General features: G+C 42.0%; 1 protein-coding gene across 1 annotated transcript in view; it reads left to right on the top strand.

The window, feature by feature from the left end:
* Positions 1–12,839, top strand: part of FREM3 (FRAS1 related extracellular matrix 3) — an 83,139-nt gene extending 70,300 nt beyond the window's left edge. Inside the window, exons 7-8 of the mRNA XM_026499414.4 lie at positions 7,926–8,075; positions 10,630–12,839. Of these exons, the coding sequence (XP_026355199.3) occupies positions 7,926–8,075; positions 10,630–10,835 (356 nt within the window). The 3' untranslated portion in view covers positions 10,836–12,839. The remainder of the gene's footprint in view (positions 1–7,925; positions 8,076–10,629) is intronic.
* Positions 12,840–15,174: the final 2,335 nt, after the last annotated feature.

Here is a 15,174-nt window from a genome sequence, read left to right as displayed (position 1 = left end):
AAGCAGGAAAGTTTATTAAGGCAAAATTACGCTCTCGAGATGTGAGAACAGGCAAGGGCGAGAGACAGAGACAGAGAGGCAGAGAGAGATAGACGCCCCAAGGCTTGGATTTCTATCTTTTACTGACGATTGTTAACGAGGGGGATGGACTATTCATTACTTGGGGTGGGGATTTCTGAGAGAGGGGTTTCAGGCCTTGCCTTCCTTATTTGGTCAGGGATTTCCAGCCTGCCTTGGTAGCCATCTTGGGCCTGTCTGGGTTGATCTGACTTCCTGTGGCTTTGTTTTGGAGTGCTGCCAGGACTGGCCTGACTCTCCCAATAGCTGGGCAGGGCTTCCTCTTTCTGGCCTCCGGGGTGTTAGAACCTAACAGCCTTTAAAGGAATGTACAAAAGTAAATAGAAGTCTTAAAATCTATTTCTTGAAGAAATATTTTCTCTTTGAGCACTGACATATCCCCTGCTTACTTTTTACTTTAAAACTAGTAATTTTAAAGCTTCCAATGTTTAGAACAGAGAAATGGTGAAACTCTCCAACACCAAACATAAAAAGAAAAGGCAAAAAAAAATAGAACAAAAAGGGAAGAAAATTAACACCAAGTCCAGTATATGATACAGTTGATAACTTGCAGTATTGTTTGAAATGATTTTAGTAGATTCTTAAGTAATTAATTCATTCAAGAAGCATTCACAGTGGCCGACTGGGTGTTGAGTATAGGACCACAAAGTCAAATAAGGTCTTTCTCCTGCTTCTGTCACATCTGACTTGATCTCTAATTAGGCTGTTCTCAAACTCACAAAGGCTTTCGAAAGGGGGGAAAAATCATGTGCAAAAATAATGATGGAAGATTTTTAGTTCAGTATAAACAATCTTAATTACTACCCGTTTTTCTGAGCAAATCACTGTTAATCATTGTTGAATCCAGGAGACTTGCATTCAGATCCTATAACACGTACTGAAGATGGAACACTTTGCTAAGCTTAAAAAGCCCCAACACCACTCATTAGCATATCCTCTTCTTAAAGGAGACTCTACATGGACAGCGACCTTATAAGCAGGAAATTGTTTGAGAAGTGGGAGATCTCAGCAACTCCCTCAAGCCACGGAACCACCTCCAGCCCCCGGGGCCAGTACTGCCAAGGGTCCTGGACCCTCAAGGTCCATGGTCAGAATACTCTTTCTTTGAACACAGCTGAAGATGGGCAGCCCATTCTTTCTTCTTCTGGCTGCTTTCTCTTTTCCAGGTTCCACCCAGAGTGAACTTCAGCCGAATCAGTTTTGCTGCAGATGTGACCACACTGACCTAGCCCCACTCTCCTGAGGTGGCACAGTCACATTCCCTGTAGCCCAGGATTGACTCTACTGAGGAAGGGCCCAAAACACCCCAATATCCACGGTCAGAATTAATGGTATTTCAGAAAAGGTGTTGTGTAAATTTCTAAAGTGTGACTTCCTCTCCTCTCAGGTCCCCAGCAGGTGCTCATTCAGCGTTGCCCTGGAATGACTACTATGGGTACTATTTCTGCTTTAGTCACTAGACCAAAGATACCCAGAGATTTTGCCATTCATGGTGCTAATGGTTCCTTTGGTACTATTTTATCTTCTCCTTGAGAAAACAATCCTCCGTGGTTATTAGCATACCAACCACATGATTATAATCTTTTGAATTATTGCCATGAAACAATAATTCCTCTAACTCAGTGTTTTAAGCATTAAACTTGTATCAGACCCTAATGTGTAGTGTATCTCAGGTGGTCATATAGTTGTCATTTCAGTCAGGACTAAAAACAAGTGTCATACAAAATTGACGATTTGGGAAAATATGGAGGAAAGGGCATGCTCATTTTCTAGGGTTACGATTTTGTATGTAATTGGCCACAGTCCGGGCCCTTGTTAAGTACCGATAGTGCTTTCTTTATTCAGACACAGTACGTCCAACATCTTGTTGCAAAAGCACGTTTTCGTTTAGGCCAACTGGTGGCACAGTATCCAGCAATCTAAAGATGTACTCAAGTAAGTCGAAGGAAAACTCTCTTTTTTCTAGTTAGAATTGGCATGAAATGGGTTTGTTGTTTTGTTTTGTTTTGTTTTTTGGTTGGTTGGTTTGGGGTTTTTTAGATAATTTTTTTAACTGAAATATCGTTGACACCCAATGTTACATTAGTTTCATAACACAGTGACCTGACAACTCTGTATGTCGTTAGTTCATCAGCATAGCTACCATCGGTCAGCGCACACGGCCATTACAAGTCCGATGACGATATTCCCTGTGCCGTACCTTTTCAGGGATGAAATGTTTTCATTCTCTTTAGCTAGATTCTGCGAAATGTCTTGCTTCCTTAAACAGAGATCAAATATCCCCTTGTCAAATGGGTCACCTACAGGAATACCTTTGGAAAGGCAACTACCATGGAGCAATGCTAAGAAAAGAAATCGTATAGAAGCAGAGGCCACCTAACCCGCCAAGGTCCTGGCCCTACCCTGACACAGGAACCCTTATAAGAAACATCAGTGGCATGAGGGCAGACACCACGGACTCTGGACAATAAGTGTTAGTTGAATGCTCAATAGGCTTCCTAGGCATTCACTGGGCTTTGGACCCTCGCTTCCAGGGGCTGTACCAGGGGCAAGAGGAAAGTGAGGACACTCGTTCTTCAGCAAATTGTGTCTGTTTATATATAAACACTTATAAGCACGTTTCCGCTTTTCGACCGAGGGTGTTTCTTTCCATTTTTAGCATGTGCTTTGAAAACTTATACTCTCCTCCCAAAAAAGAACTGATGTCAAATTTTATAGAAGGCTGTTAGTTTTGTCCTGTGGCAATAAGATTTGTATAACGTGCACAAAATTTGCCTATAAAGATAGCCAGCCGGATTAGTATCTTTGTCATTAAATGGGTAGCTAACAGAATAATGACAGATTTAAGAAAACATTGTAAAGAAAAATGGCACATAAACCAAGTGTCATTTTGGGGAAATCAGCACATCCAACTTTTTTTTTTATGTGGTTAATACTGTTGTATGGACCAAGATAAACTTCAACACATAAATGTTTTTAAAACTTGAAAGACATATTGCGGTGCTGTAAAACCAGGAAACCATTGGGAAGAAAGAGTAGCGCTATGCTTTATAGGGCTAGTCATATGACAATCCAATTGCCACAGGCTTCACAAGTAGAAGAAAATTTATTTCCGTTCTTATTCTTAAACTTGGGTGCCATACTTCACTTTTTGCAGCTTAAAGTTTCATAAGATGTGTTTTGGTTATTTTGCACTGATTGCCACTGTTGGCTTTGCACATCTTTCTGGATCTGCTTGCTGCATTTGACCTTGTGACCACTCGTTCTTCTCACTATTCTGCCCTTGATTTCCCCAGTTCTAGTCTTCTTTTGCCATCAGTCCTTCCCTTCCTTCCTTCCCCCCCTTCCTTCCTTCCTCCCTCCATCCTTCCTTATTCCTTCCTTCCTTTTCTTCTTTTTGTCTCTCTTTTGAACTCTTTCCCTTCTGCCAGTCTCCCTAAGGGTTGATACCCCCACTACATTTCTCTTTATTCACCCATATGGATGATTATATCATCTACTACAGGATTGACTCCAACTTATGTGCTTAACACTCTCAAATCTTACCTCCAGCCCTGACCTGATTCTTGAACTCCAGCCTTTCTAGACCTATCTACTTGGATATCCCATCAGATGCCATCATCTTGCCCTCTCCTACCCCCCAATAGAGACTATTTCCCCTCCTATATTCCCAACTAAGTTATTGACAGTCCCACTCCCACCTCCCCAGGGCATCCTAGAAACCCCCAACATCCAGTCTCCGGGTGCTGCTCGGGACACTTAACACATTCATCTGCCACTGCAACCCTAATACTAGTGCACAGTTCAAACCATGCTCATGTCTCACGTGGATAATTGCAGTAGCGTCCTAATTGACAGCCTTAACTCTTCCTTAAATCTGTGGCTCACGCTGAAGTTAGACAGATGTACAGAAACAACAACAGTAACAACAACAAAACCAACCACTTTCCACTGCTTGAAATTGGTTCCCACAGGCTATAAAGTCTGAAAAGTAAAGACCCATCTACTTCAGATGGATCCAAGTCCCTGCCATATGTGGCTTCTACCTTCCTCTCTAACTCATTCCCAACAACCCTTCACTCTCATCTCATACATCTCTAAGAAGCAAATGCTTATATTTCTCCCCAGACACTGGGCTTCTTCAGTCTTCTCTGCCTTTTTCCATATTAGCCGTTCTGGAACATTCCTCCCATTGGTCCATTCTCGTTCATCTCTCAGATCTGGCACAGCTTTATTTCTCCCAGTACTCCTCCTCTGAGCCTTGAGGCTGGTTCCTTCTTTTGTCAAAGCACTCAGGTGTTAGCTGATTGAAATTGGTGCGGCTGCCCTCTCATACCAAAACCACCTCAACGACAAAGAATGCGTATTCCTCTACATCCCCAGCAGCTCCCGCGATGCTTAGAGCACAGAGAGGATGCTCATTAATGAACAACAAAACAAAATTGAATTTGACTACCTGAATTCTTTCATATTAAAGAATTAATATTGACTCATAGGCATCACCTCTTTCTTTTCTAAGAATTCAGGTATCATTTTAAATATGTTATTCTAGAATTTTTCTAGAGATTAAGCTGATCAATTTGCTTCTAGATTTTATTTTCTTTTCTGAGGCAATTGAAAAAAAACATTTTCCTATCTCCCACATTTGGACATCTATCCTATCTCACAGTTTACCAATAGTGTTTCTGTCACTCCATCTGCAAGTCCCTTTTGGATCTTGTCATGAAATTTCTCTGAATCTGGACATTGAATTAATTTTAAATGATGGTCATATCTCTTTTGAGAGCTTCACTTCCCAACTTGTCATATTCCTTTTTCCTATTTCCATTTGAAGAGCATTCTCTTTGAAAGGAGATAAAAACACATCTGTGGCTGGGGAATCAATTGAATGTAAGTAGGATGTGGTCAAAGCATCATACTCTTGTAACTGCCCACCCTTACGGATTACTGCCACTGTCTCAGTTCTTTAGACAGAGCGAGGCCAAGGAGAACTGGAGATACCGCCGGGCATCATAGAGGAGCTGTTTCCTCTATTTCAACAAATCCCCTGAAGCTTAGTACACAGAGCATCTCGGAAGAGTTGCCTGGTTTTTCCTCTGAGTGACACCATCCTCCTCTTACATCTTGTATCTGACTATATTCATAGACACTTGGTCCATTTTTTTTCTCCGCACAGCGGCATAAGTGACCCAAATGTGTTTTCCCTTTCTTACTTCTTGCCCTTCCTTGATACCGTACAGAATAAGTTCTGTGCTAAAAAATCAGATCACTTTGTCCCAACTTATTTTTAAAAGAAAACCTTTGTAATAAGTTCAAAATATATCAGAAGTGAGTTAAAATTATCCATTTGACAAATTCTTGAGTACTTTTTATATACTAGCCTCTGTGTCACTAAGTGTGTGAAGACACTTGGACTATGGCACTGACCTTGAGAAGTTTGTATGGTTCTAAGAAAAATACAGAACAATGTGTGAGCTTGTTAGCTTTCACATTTAAACTTTTCTCAGAACCCATAAATCGGGAGAAGGGGTTCTAAGGAGACCATCTGGGAAGTAGGGAGTGTCATATGCAATATGGAGGACACGGTGAACGGAGGTCTGGCTTTCCCTGGAACGTCACAACATAGGAGACAAGCTGGTTGGCTGCTCTGATGGATGAGCAAAACACAGGGGCTACATCAGGATTAGGCAGTATTCTTAGAGGTTACCAAGGCACTGGTGGCAGGAGAGTTGCCATGGACCAAATGTGAGCCTTTCACGCCAGAGAGAACCAGAGTGAATTTAGGTCTTGGCTGAAAGCGCCATCTAGAGGGCTGAACAATCCCCAGCAGAAGCATCGCCGATGCTAATGGGTTGAGGGAGGATTAAAGTGACCAGCAAGGACAGAGACGCAGCAACCTCATCAAGGGAGCAGCAGATGAGAAATATCCAACTCTGGGAGTGAGGGTCTCCACAGAAGACACCAACGTGCCCATGAGAAACAGAATCCGTTTTCTTCCATCAACTAAGACCAGAAAGTGTGTTCACCAGGATAACACCCACTAAGAAAAAACATCCCTGCTCCTCTTGCCTCTCCTCCCTCTTTCCTGTCCCAAGCTCAGAAGTATCAGGAACATTCATCAGCGGCAATGGTGGGATGGTGTGAAAGGTCTAGGCAAGAAGAAACGAGAGGATGCCTCCCTTCTCTGCCCCCTTCTCTGAGTGCAGGCCTCCCACCTGTGGGACACCTGAGGTGAGCCAATAGCAAGTGTGGCCCATCATAGCAAGTATAGAGCTATTCAAAATGTTAGGAAGCATGCGGTAAAGAACGTCTGATTTCTTGAAAGAGTTATATATGGCTTCCCAAAGCAGGTTACTCTCAATCACAGCCTTAAAGAATGAGTAGAAATGTACAGGGGCGCCTGGGTAGCGCAGTCGTTAAAGCGTCTGCCTTCGGCTCAGGGCGTGATCCTGGCGATCCGGGATCGAGTCCCACATCAGGCTCCTCCGCTGGGAGCCTGCTTCTTCCTCTCCCACTCCCCCTGCTGTGTTCCCTCTCTCGCTGGCTGTCTCTCTGTCACATAAATAAATAAAATCTTTAAAAAAAAAAAAAAAAGAAATGTATGAAATTGGGACTTCGGGAAGAGAGCTCCAGCTCAGAGAACACACCAGCAACAATGGCGTGTTGGGTATGTGGTGAGCTGTGTGGTACAACAGGGCACAGGGCCAGTTATGGTGCTCAGTGATTCCAGACAAAAATGGACTCCAGTCAGATAAGGAGAGGTCTTGTACATCATAGTAAAACTCAGTAAAACTTTCCTCAGCATTAAGAGATCTACTAACATACAGCCTGAGCAAATAATACTTATAAACTTGATTTCTACCTTCCAAATTTTTACATTGAACTCAGATGTGCTTCTGTATTGCGTTATGCTTGCAAAGGCGTCGTCTCTACAATGTTAATTTTCCATTTACCATCTCAGGGGTCATTCCTCCATGGTGAAGCTGCTTCCTGGTGTTTACAGGTTTTTGCCTCCAGATTTCACAGTCTAAACAAACATTCATTTCAAATCTTTTCATGGCAGCACACCTAGTATAACAGCTAGACCTTGTGCAAACTTTAAATGGTCAGCTAAGTTCATAGGCTACTTTCTCAAACACAGAGAACTAGCTAGAAGCAGGCATACCCGTAAAAATCCCAACTTTCTCATTGTCGGACTTTTCCTCCGTTCAGGAGATGTATGCTACTCTTTCACCTGCCACCCCCCCAAAGTCTGACGCCCACTCTGGCTTCCTTCAACCTTCTCTTTCTAGGGAGTCCCTTCTCTGCCTCCAGGGGAGCGTTTCTGGCATCTCAGCTGATGGGACCCTGACTCCCCCCAGGATTTCTGTCCAACCCTGTGATCAACAAATATCGTGAGAAAAGAAACAGCAGCAGTCCCCGAATTCAGAACCCTGGTTGGACTGTCCCCCAACACAAAGAGAAATTTCTCCTGAGAAAAAGCCTTCTCAATTCCCCACCATCTTTTCCCAAATAACAGCTGACTTGTCTGAGTTACAGCTAGCTGGCCGGTTTTCCCCAATGGGGAAATTTCTTCATACGACAGAAATCTCTTGAAACAGAAAAATGAATAGAATTCTTACTGATCTTATCTCACTGCACCTCCTGGAGTCAGATTTGTGACGTGGTTTGTGTGTGTGTCTGTGTGTGTGTGTGTGTGTGCACACGTGTTTTGTTGTTTTCTCCTCAAGCCTGTGGGATCTGTCAAGTCGGATGATTGTGACAAACACCCAGGGTCTCAGGAGCCCACAAGAGAGTTGGCCTGGAGGGCCGAAGTATTCTTAGTTTGTCCTCTGATGCCTCCCTAGAGCCTACCCTCCACTTTGGGGATGCCGAGTATCATGTCGAGGAAAGTGCTGGCTCCGTGGAGATCTGTGTCTGGAGGACAGGCCCTGACCTTTCCCAAGCGTCGTCTGTCACTGTGCGCTCCAGGAAGACAGAGCCAGCAGGAGCAGAAGGTGAGAGGGCCATTTAAAAATTATATCGTTATCAAGATGTACGTATAGGGTGGGGTCGAGTCTGTCAAGTGTGGTATGCCTGGTCTTTGTTGATAGACTCTGATTTTAAGTTTCTCCTACCTGAGCACATAAATGGTCTGCATATGGAATGACTTCTGCTGTTTATAAAATAAATAGACTATTCAAACAGCAGCCTTTATGATCCGTTCATTACCCCCTGGCTTGTCATGGACCCAAATTAATTTTCCAAAGTTCAGAATATTTGTAGATACTGTAAACTGCTCATAAACAGTATTTTAGACCAAGGTACCCCTTTAATGGCTGAGCAAGGCCCATCTCCTGGGAAAATCCAGGCCCCTGTTGGACCCTAGAAGGAGAGGAGGTTTGCACTCGGACTCAGGCATTTTCCTTGGCTTCAAGCCGCATGTCCTCGTGTCCCACTCACCTTTGCCTCTCTTGATATGGACAATCAAGGCCTGGTCGTTAAGAGGAGCTAGACAGTTCTGAGTAACACTTCCTCTGGGGAGCCTATCAGTTGCTTTACCAAAAAATAAAACAACCAATCCCAAAAGCAGAAGAATTCAACAGGAAAAGAAGGGGAAATTTCCACCTACGTCGATAGCCACATTTTCTCGTTTGCCCCCCGCAACCTTTCAATCTTCTGGGTTCTGGGCCATCGGTTCGTCCAGGACTAGCATCATCTATATCCAAGACAATGAGAATCTTTGAAGAGAAAAGCACGAATCCTGCAAGTAAAACCCAGCAACATAAAAGCCTATACTAACTAACAAGGCGTAAAGAGAGTAAAATAGGCATTTGCCTCTGAAAGTGTAAACCCAGTTTCAGCACGTACCCGGAAAGTTAGGGGATGTAAAGACAGCCAATCGGGTTGAGAGCACAGTGCTTGCTCTTGGAAGAATTCCCAGATTATAACCCTCCAGTGAATATATCACAGCATATGGTACATGAAACTAGTAATGTGCTTACAAGCTGGTTTGGGGGGGGGTGCTTTCTTTTCTTTTCTTTTCTTTCTTTTTCTTAATTTTCAGAGGTCATTTTTTACTCTCTTTTTCTGGAAATGAAAATAAATAGACTAATTGGCTCATTGGGTTATTTGGCTTGTGGTTGGGAAAATAAATTGAAATTCGTTTAGATAAATTCCCTTGTGCACAAGTGATGATGAGCCTTCTGCTAGCTCTCAGGTAGGGATGGACTAAGAGAAGTGACTCATCTGCTCAGCTTGGTCAATTCACAATAACAATTATGCATCTGTGGTTACCTGTATCGTTATAACTTGTCACATAATCTTTATAATTTCTTTGTACTACGTGCCTACTATTTGCCAGTCTCCATGCTAGAATCCTTGCTGTATTATCTCTAATCTTCTCAGCACCCTTGTAAAATAACAATAATTACCCCCATCTTGCAGTTAAAGAAACTGAGACTCAAGGAGGTTAAATAGCTTGTATAAGTAAGCAATGGACTCAAGATCCAAGCCACAGTGCAGAAGATCCCTTACTCTCCTCCCTTGGCACTTTTCAGTGTAATCTTGTTTTGTTTTTCTTAGCATAATTATTTAATGGCTTTAAAAAAATTTTTTTTGTGGGTGCCTGGGTGGCTCAATTGGTTAAACATTCGACTTTGGCTCAGGTCAAGATCTCAGCGTCCTAGGATCCAGCCCTGCATCGGGCTCTGTGCTGGGCTTGGAGTCCGCTTGTCCCTCTCCCTCAGTGCTTTTCTGGCACGAATGTTTGCAGAGATGACACTGTGTTCCCGTTGGAGTCTATCAAATGGCACAGTTTCCATTTATCCATCAGTGGTGCTAGTAACTTTGATCACTTGGTTAGGTTGGTATCTGCCGGGTTTCTCCACAATAAAGTTGTTTCTTCCTTTGCAATTAGTAAGTATTTTATGGAGAGATACCTTGAGACAATATAAATATTCTGTTCGTCGATTTATTAACATATTTATTTATATACTGAAGGTTTTCTATTTTATTCCATTGGTTACAATTTATTGCTGTCATTACATTTGATGACTTTTTAAATAAATAGTAAAGAAGCTATTGGGTCAAGTGACCCAACTCACAAAATAATTAATAACTCAGGAAGTAGGCAGAAACTCCATGCCTTGGTAAAACCAACCAGAATGTGGTAAGATTAACCAAGTATCTGACAAAGGCAAATGAGTGAAACCTAATGAAAATAAAATTCATGATAGTGACCTTAACAATTAAAATTTTTAAAGGTAAATTTCTTTATTACCAATTGAAGTTGCCTTCAGAGAGCCTTCAGTCTATCCGTGAGCTTTCTGTGGAAGTGCTTGGAAGGTGATGCCCTGATGAGGACGGCCGTGGTCATGAATGAGTGACTAGCATGGTATTTGGTAGAATATGGAAACTTCCCCTTTCTGGGCTTCGAGCCCACAAAATATGATTGTGAGGGTGCTGTGTACATAGAAGAATGCTGTCTTTCTCTGAAGGAAACTTTTTCTGAAGGAAAACTTCTGACAATGAATCCTACAGTCTCATTCTTGACTTTTCCTTTCCCACTAGCTGGAATAGATTATGTTGGCATCAACCGACATCTGGCCTTTGCTCCAGGAGTGCATAAGCAGATATTCCAAGTGATGATCCTTGATGACCCGGGACGGCCCATCCTGGAGGGTCCAGAGAGGTTTGAATTAGTTCTCCAGAGGCCAGTGGGTGCAGTGCTTGGAGAACCACATAAAACCACCATTTTCATCAACGACACCATCTGACTGTAAGCAGTGGGCTTGTAGCTCATTTGACTGAAAGACTTTTAGGACTTCAACACCCAGAAGACGTCTCAGAATGAAACTGTACATACTTAGAGCTTAGCAACTCTGGGATATCGATGATATTGTACTGTCATTGGTGTTATGTATATTCTGGTGATACATGCAAATATAGTTTATGTGACTGTGTGGAGATAGAGAGAGAGACACACACAAATACAGGAAAGGATTGAGCCCAGAAAGGATTAGACTGTGCCCTTGTTTTCCTTTTCCTATTTTCTTTACTTTGTTTCTAAAGCTAGTGAAAGCCATTGTCACCAATTAAATCAAAAGTTAAGAACAAAAGGGTCAGCTTCTCTTTGCCCATTGATGCTGGACATGAAGCACCTTTCAACTATATACATACTGTCGCCCTCTGTCAGTGTTTCGGGTTATTGTGATAAGAGCGCCCTAACTGAAACTTGCCGAGAAGCCCAAAGCTCCTTTTTGCCAATTGCTCAACTTTTCTCCACAAATCTTACTCAGAGCCACTTAGGTATGGAAATCCTTTCATCAGATGTCCCTTCCTTTGCAAATTCCTTTATAAAAGGGGATAAAAAAATTAAATTATTTTTTACAATGCAAGTATCATAAAGAAGAAAGAAAAGTTGAAGAGTTGCATAAACCCCAAACTGCCCAATTCGTTCTTAAAGAAGTTTAAGTTGGCAATACAAATACCATCAGCATGCCTCTGCTAATACCACATAAATCAGAGTTTCCAAATTATTTTGAAAACCACATCTTCATTCTGGTGATTACCGTTTAGGTATTTCCTATGCAAATGCTTTTTAAATTTGTGTTTCAGACATGACTTAACCTAGTCACAAGCCAATATGACCCATGATAAAAACCACTTCGGGGGAAAAAAAAACAAAACACCATTTCAAGAAGCCTTCCCCACAGAAAAGGGAACAAGAAGGCTGTTGGCTACCACGAGGTCTGCATATATAGGGAGAGAAGTCCTTATCCATCATCAGCCTGGGTTTTGCTTCCTTGCTGGATAATATCAGCTTCCCTGACCAGAGAGATTTTTCCAAGCTACTTTGCAACCCTTGACCTCACTTCCCCTTCTGTAAAATGGGAAATTTGGCCTCAATTTCCTGTTCTAATTCCTGTCTGAGTACTTATCTACCAACAGAAAATCACCCTCCATCATCTTCTAATTTGCCCAGCTACCAAGATCAAAATTCTTTGAAACTTGGGATGCCTGGCTGGCTCAGTCAGTGGAGCACGCGACTCTTGATCTTGGGGTTGTGAGTTCAAGCCCCATGTTGGGTATAAAGATTACTTAAAAATAAAATCTTAAAATAAAAAACCTTTTAAACACAATTCAATTCAATAGATATTTATTGGGCTTCTCCAACATGACAGAAAGATATGAACCCTTCGTAAATGTCAAAAATAATAATAATAATGAAAAAACTACATAGTGGCCAGGATAACTGTCAGATACATCCCCCAGCCCCCAAATGGAGCAACCACCCTGAACTTGCTGCTGAGTGCTCTGTGCCCAGGAAAAATCCACGTTGTCAGCTTTGTCGAGAAAGCCACAGCGGATTTGGTTTTGAACCTGAAATTAATCCCAGTCTTTCAGTGTTTTTCAAACATTCTCTCTCTCCCGCTCTCTCTCTCTCTCTCTTTTCTGTCTTTTGTTAAGGAACTCCATCCAGAAGAACACAGTGTTTATGCAGACATCTTTTCTCCTGGGTGACATGACCAACAGTGCTTTCTGTGACGTCTGTTCCATTCCTGGTTTCCTCCCAGGAAGACATGCCAGAGAAGCAAACCTACTTATTTTAGGCTTCTAGGATAAAGCCCAGTATGTTCTAGATATGACTTTAATCGTACTAAATGAATGTACATACTGAATGAAAGATCTAGTGGCCTGAAGGTGTGAAAAATACCCAATTTCCTACCAAGAATGGACTTACACACTATGGAAAATTGGGCTCATTTTCATTCCTCATGTATTCTTCCCTCATGCTAACATTTTTATGGAATAAAAAGTATATACATTTTTTTTCTCATTAATACTTCAGTTTTCGGGGCACCTGGTAGCATAGTCCATTGAGCAATCAACTTGGTTTCTGCTCTGGTCATGATCTCTGGGTCATGGGATTGAGCCTCCCATCGGGATCCATGCTCAACTGAGTCTGCTTAAGACTCCCTCTCCCTCGGGGAGGGGGGTAGGGGAATGGGATAGGCCGGTGATGGGTAGTAAGGAGGGCACGTATTGCATGGTGCACTGGGTGTTATACACAACTTATGAATCATCGAGCCTTATATCGGAAACCGGGGATGTACTGTATGGTGACTAACATAATATAATAAAAAATCATTGTAAATTTAAAAAAAAAAAGACTCCCTCTCCCTCTTCCCCTCCCCCCATTGCTCTCTCTTTCTTTCTCTCTCTTAAATAAATAAATCTTTTAAAAAAATACTTCCATTTTCTTAGGGATTTAGAAAGCATCATGGAGATATACCAGATGCCCCATGATGTCACTGCTACTGAACAAACTGTAAATGGGAAGATGTTATATATTTTATTCTAGTATCCAGACCCCAGTTTAAGGAGCCCATTTACAGGGTGAATGAAGAAGGCAGCCAAGGGCGGTCATTTACTGAAGGGGAGGAGACACGAGGCAGAAGTCGTCCATGCACAGCTGTACCCAGCAGGGCTCAGCCCACGTGATGATGGACCATGAGGCACAGCCCAACACCGATGACTCCACAAAGCATTTTCTACCAGGCAAGCATTCTAAAATTTTTTGCCACAAGGCACCACGATGTTGTACCTCCTAACCTTATTATATTATAAGAGTGAATAATTATAAGCAACCTAAATGGCCCATACTAAGGAAATTGTTAATTGAATTGTGGGATAGCTACTTGATAGGATAATAGGAATTCTAGATTACCAATGATCATGTTGCTGTTGCAACCTTTCAAAATATGGAAAAGAGTAAAAGGACATGCCTAGAAAAGATAATGACTTTGTGTTAGGGTCAAGAGATTATCATCCATTTTTTCCCAAACATACTCTATAGTTATATTGGTAAATATATGTGTTCAAGAGCAAGTTTTTGTTATTTATGAAATTAAGGAAATTAAGCAGGTTATAATGACCTTACTCCGTTATATTATCACAACTGATGACAGAGTCAAGTGGGGTCCCTTGGGAACATCAGCCCCGACTTTGGAAAAATGAGCTGGATACAAAGAGGTATCACCAAAACTATATACAACAGAAGTGAAAATAAAAGAAAAAGGTAAGCAGGGTTGAGAAACAGGGTTTCACCAAATGTGTCTCTAAATATAATAAGGTGGAGACAAGGAAACAAAACAACCAGAATTTGACAGGTGTAGGAGGCTGAAAATGGCCTCCAACGAATTTAGGTCTTCCTGGAACATATGAATTTTGCCTTACCCGGAAAAAGGATCTTGGCACATGAAATTAAATTAAGGATCTCATTGGGAAGATGGGAAGACTCTCCTGGGTGGGCCCTAACTGTAATCACAAGTGTCCTCATAAGGGAGAGTTGATGGAGATCGCAGATAGAAGAGAAAAGATCAGGTGATGGGGCCACAAGCCAGGGGAGGCCGGCAGCCACCAGAGCTGGGAGAGGCCAGGAGTGGCTCTTCCTCTAGAGCCCCTGGGAGGAGTGAGGCCTGCCCACATCTAGACTTTGTCCCGGTGACACTGATTTCAGACTTCTACACCTGTATCCCTCTGTAAGTCAAATTCCTACTGCTCAGATGAAGGGCCAGTAATGATATGATCTTCATACACTTGGAGGAATATTTTCAGAGCAAGGGACATATATGCAGCTGTTTTCCTTTCTCTTTACTCGTTCACCAGTCTCTCTTGGGCTCTCAAAGGACCTCACCAGTTGTCATTTGAAGGACCAGTGCTTCAGACCTTTCCATTCTTAGTATGGTGGCGTATCTTGACACTATGATATGTCTGTCAACTGAATTCAGTTGAGAGCAAACACAAATATGCTGAACTTGGTACAAAGCCTTGTTCTTTGACTCTACAATGAAACATCAATTAAAATAATGATAGGCAATCAGAAATCACAAAAGCTTGCCTCGTCCACCCACCCCCACATTTATAATGTTAAACTAGGAATTTGAGTTCAAAATGACAACACAAAAAAAAGTCTACCATAATTTTGTGTCAAGAATAGTTTATTGTAAAAAAATATATATTTTATTGTAATTCCTTAAAAATTGGTGATTTGTGTGGTGACTCTCTACTAACCAAAAAGTTTAACCAGAACTACTCAACCCATATTTCTAG

Source organism: Ursus arctos, unplaced genomic scaffold, assembly GCF_023065955.2.
Source record: "Ursus arctos isolate Adak ecotype North America unplaced genomic scaffold, UrsArc2.0 scaffold_11, whole genome shotgun sequence".
Classification (NCBI taxonomy): Eukaryota; Metazoa; Chordata; class Mammalia; order Carnivora; family Ursidae; genus Ursus; species Ursus arctos.
Note: the sequence above shows the minus strand (reverse complement) of the source record. Positions and strands in the feature narration are given on the sequence as shown.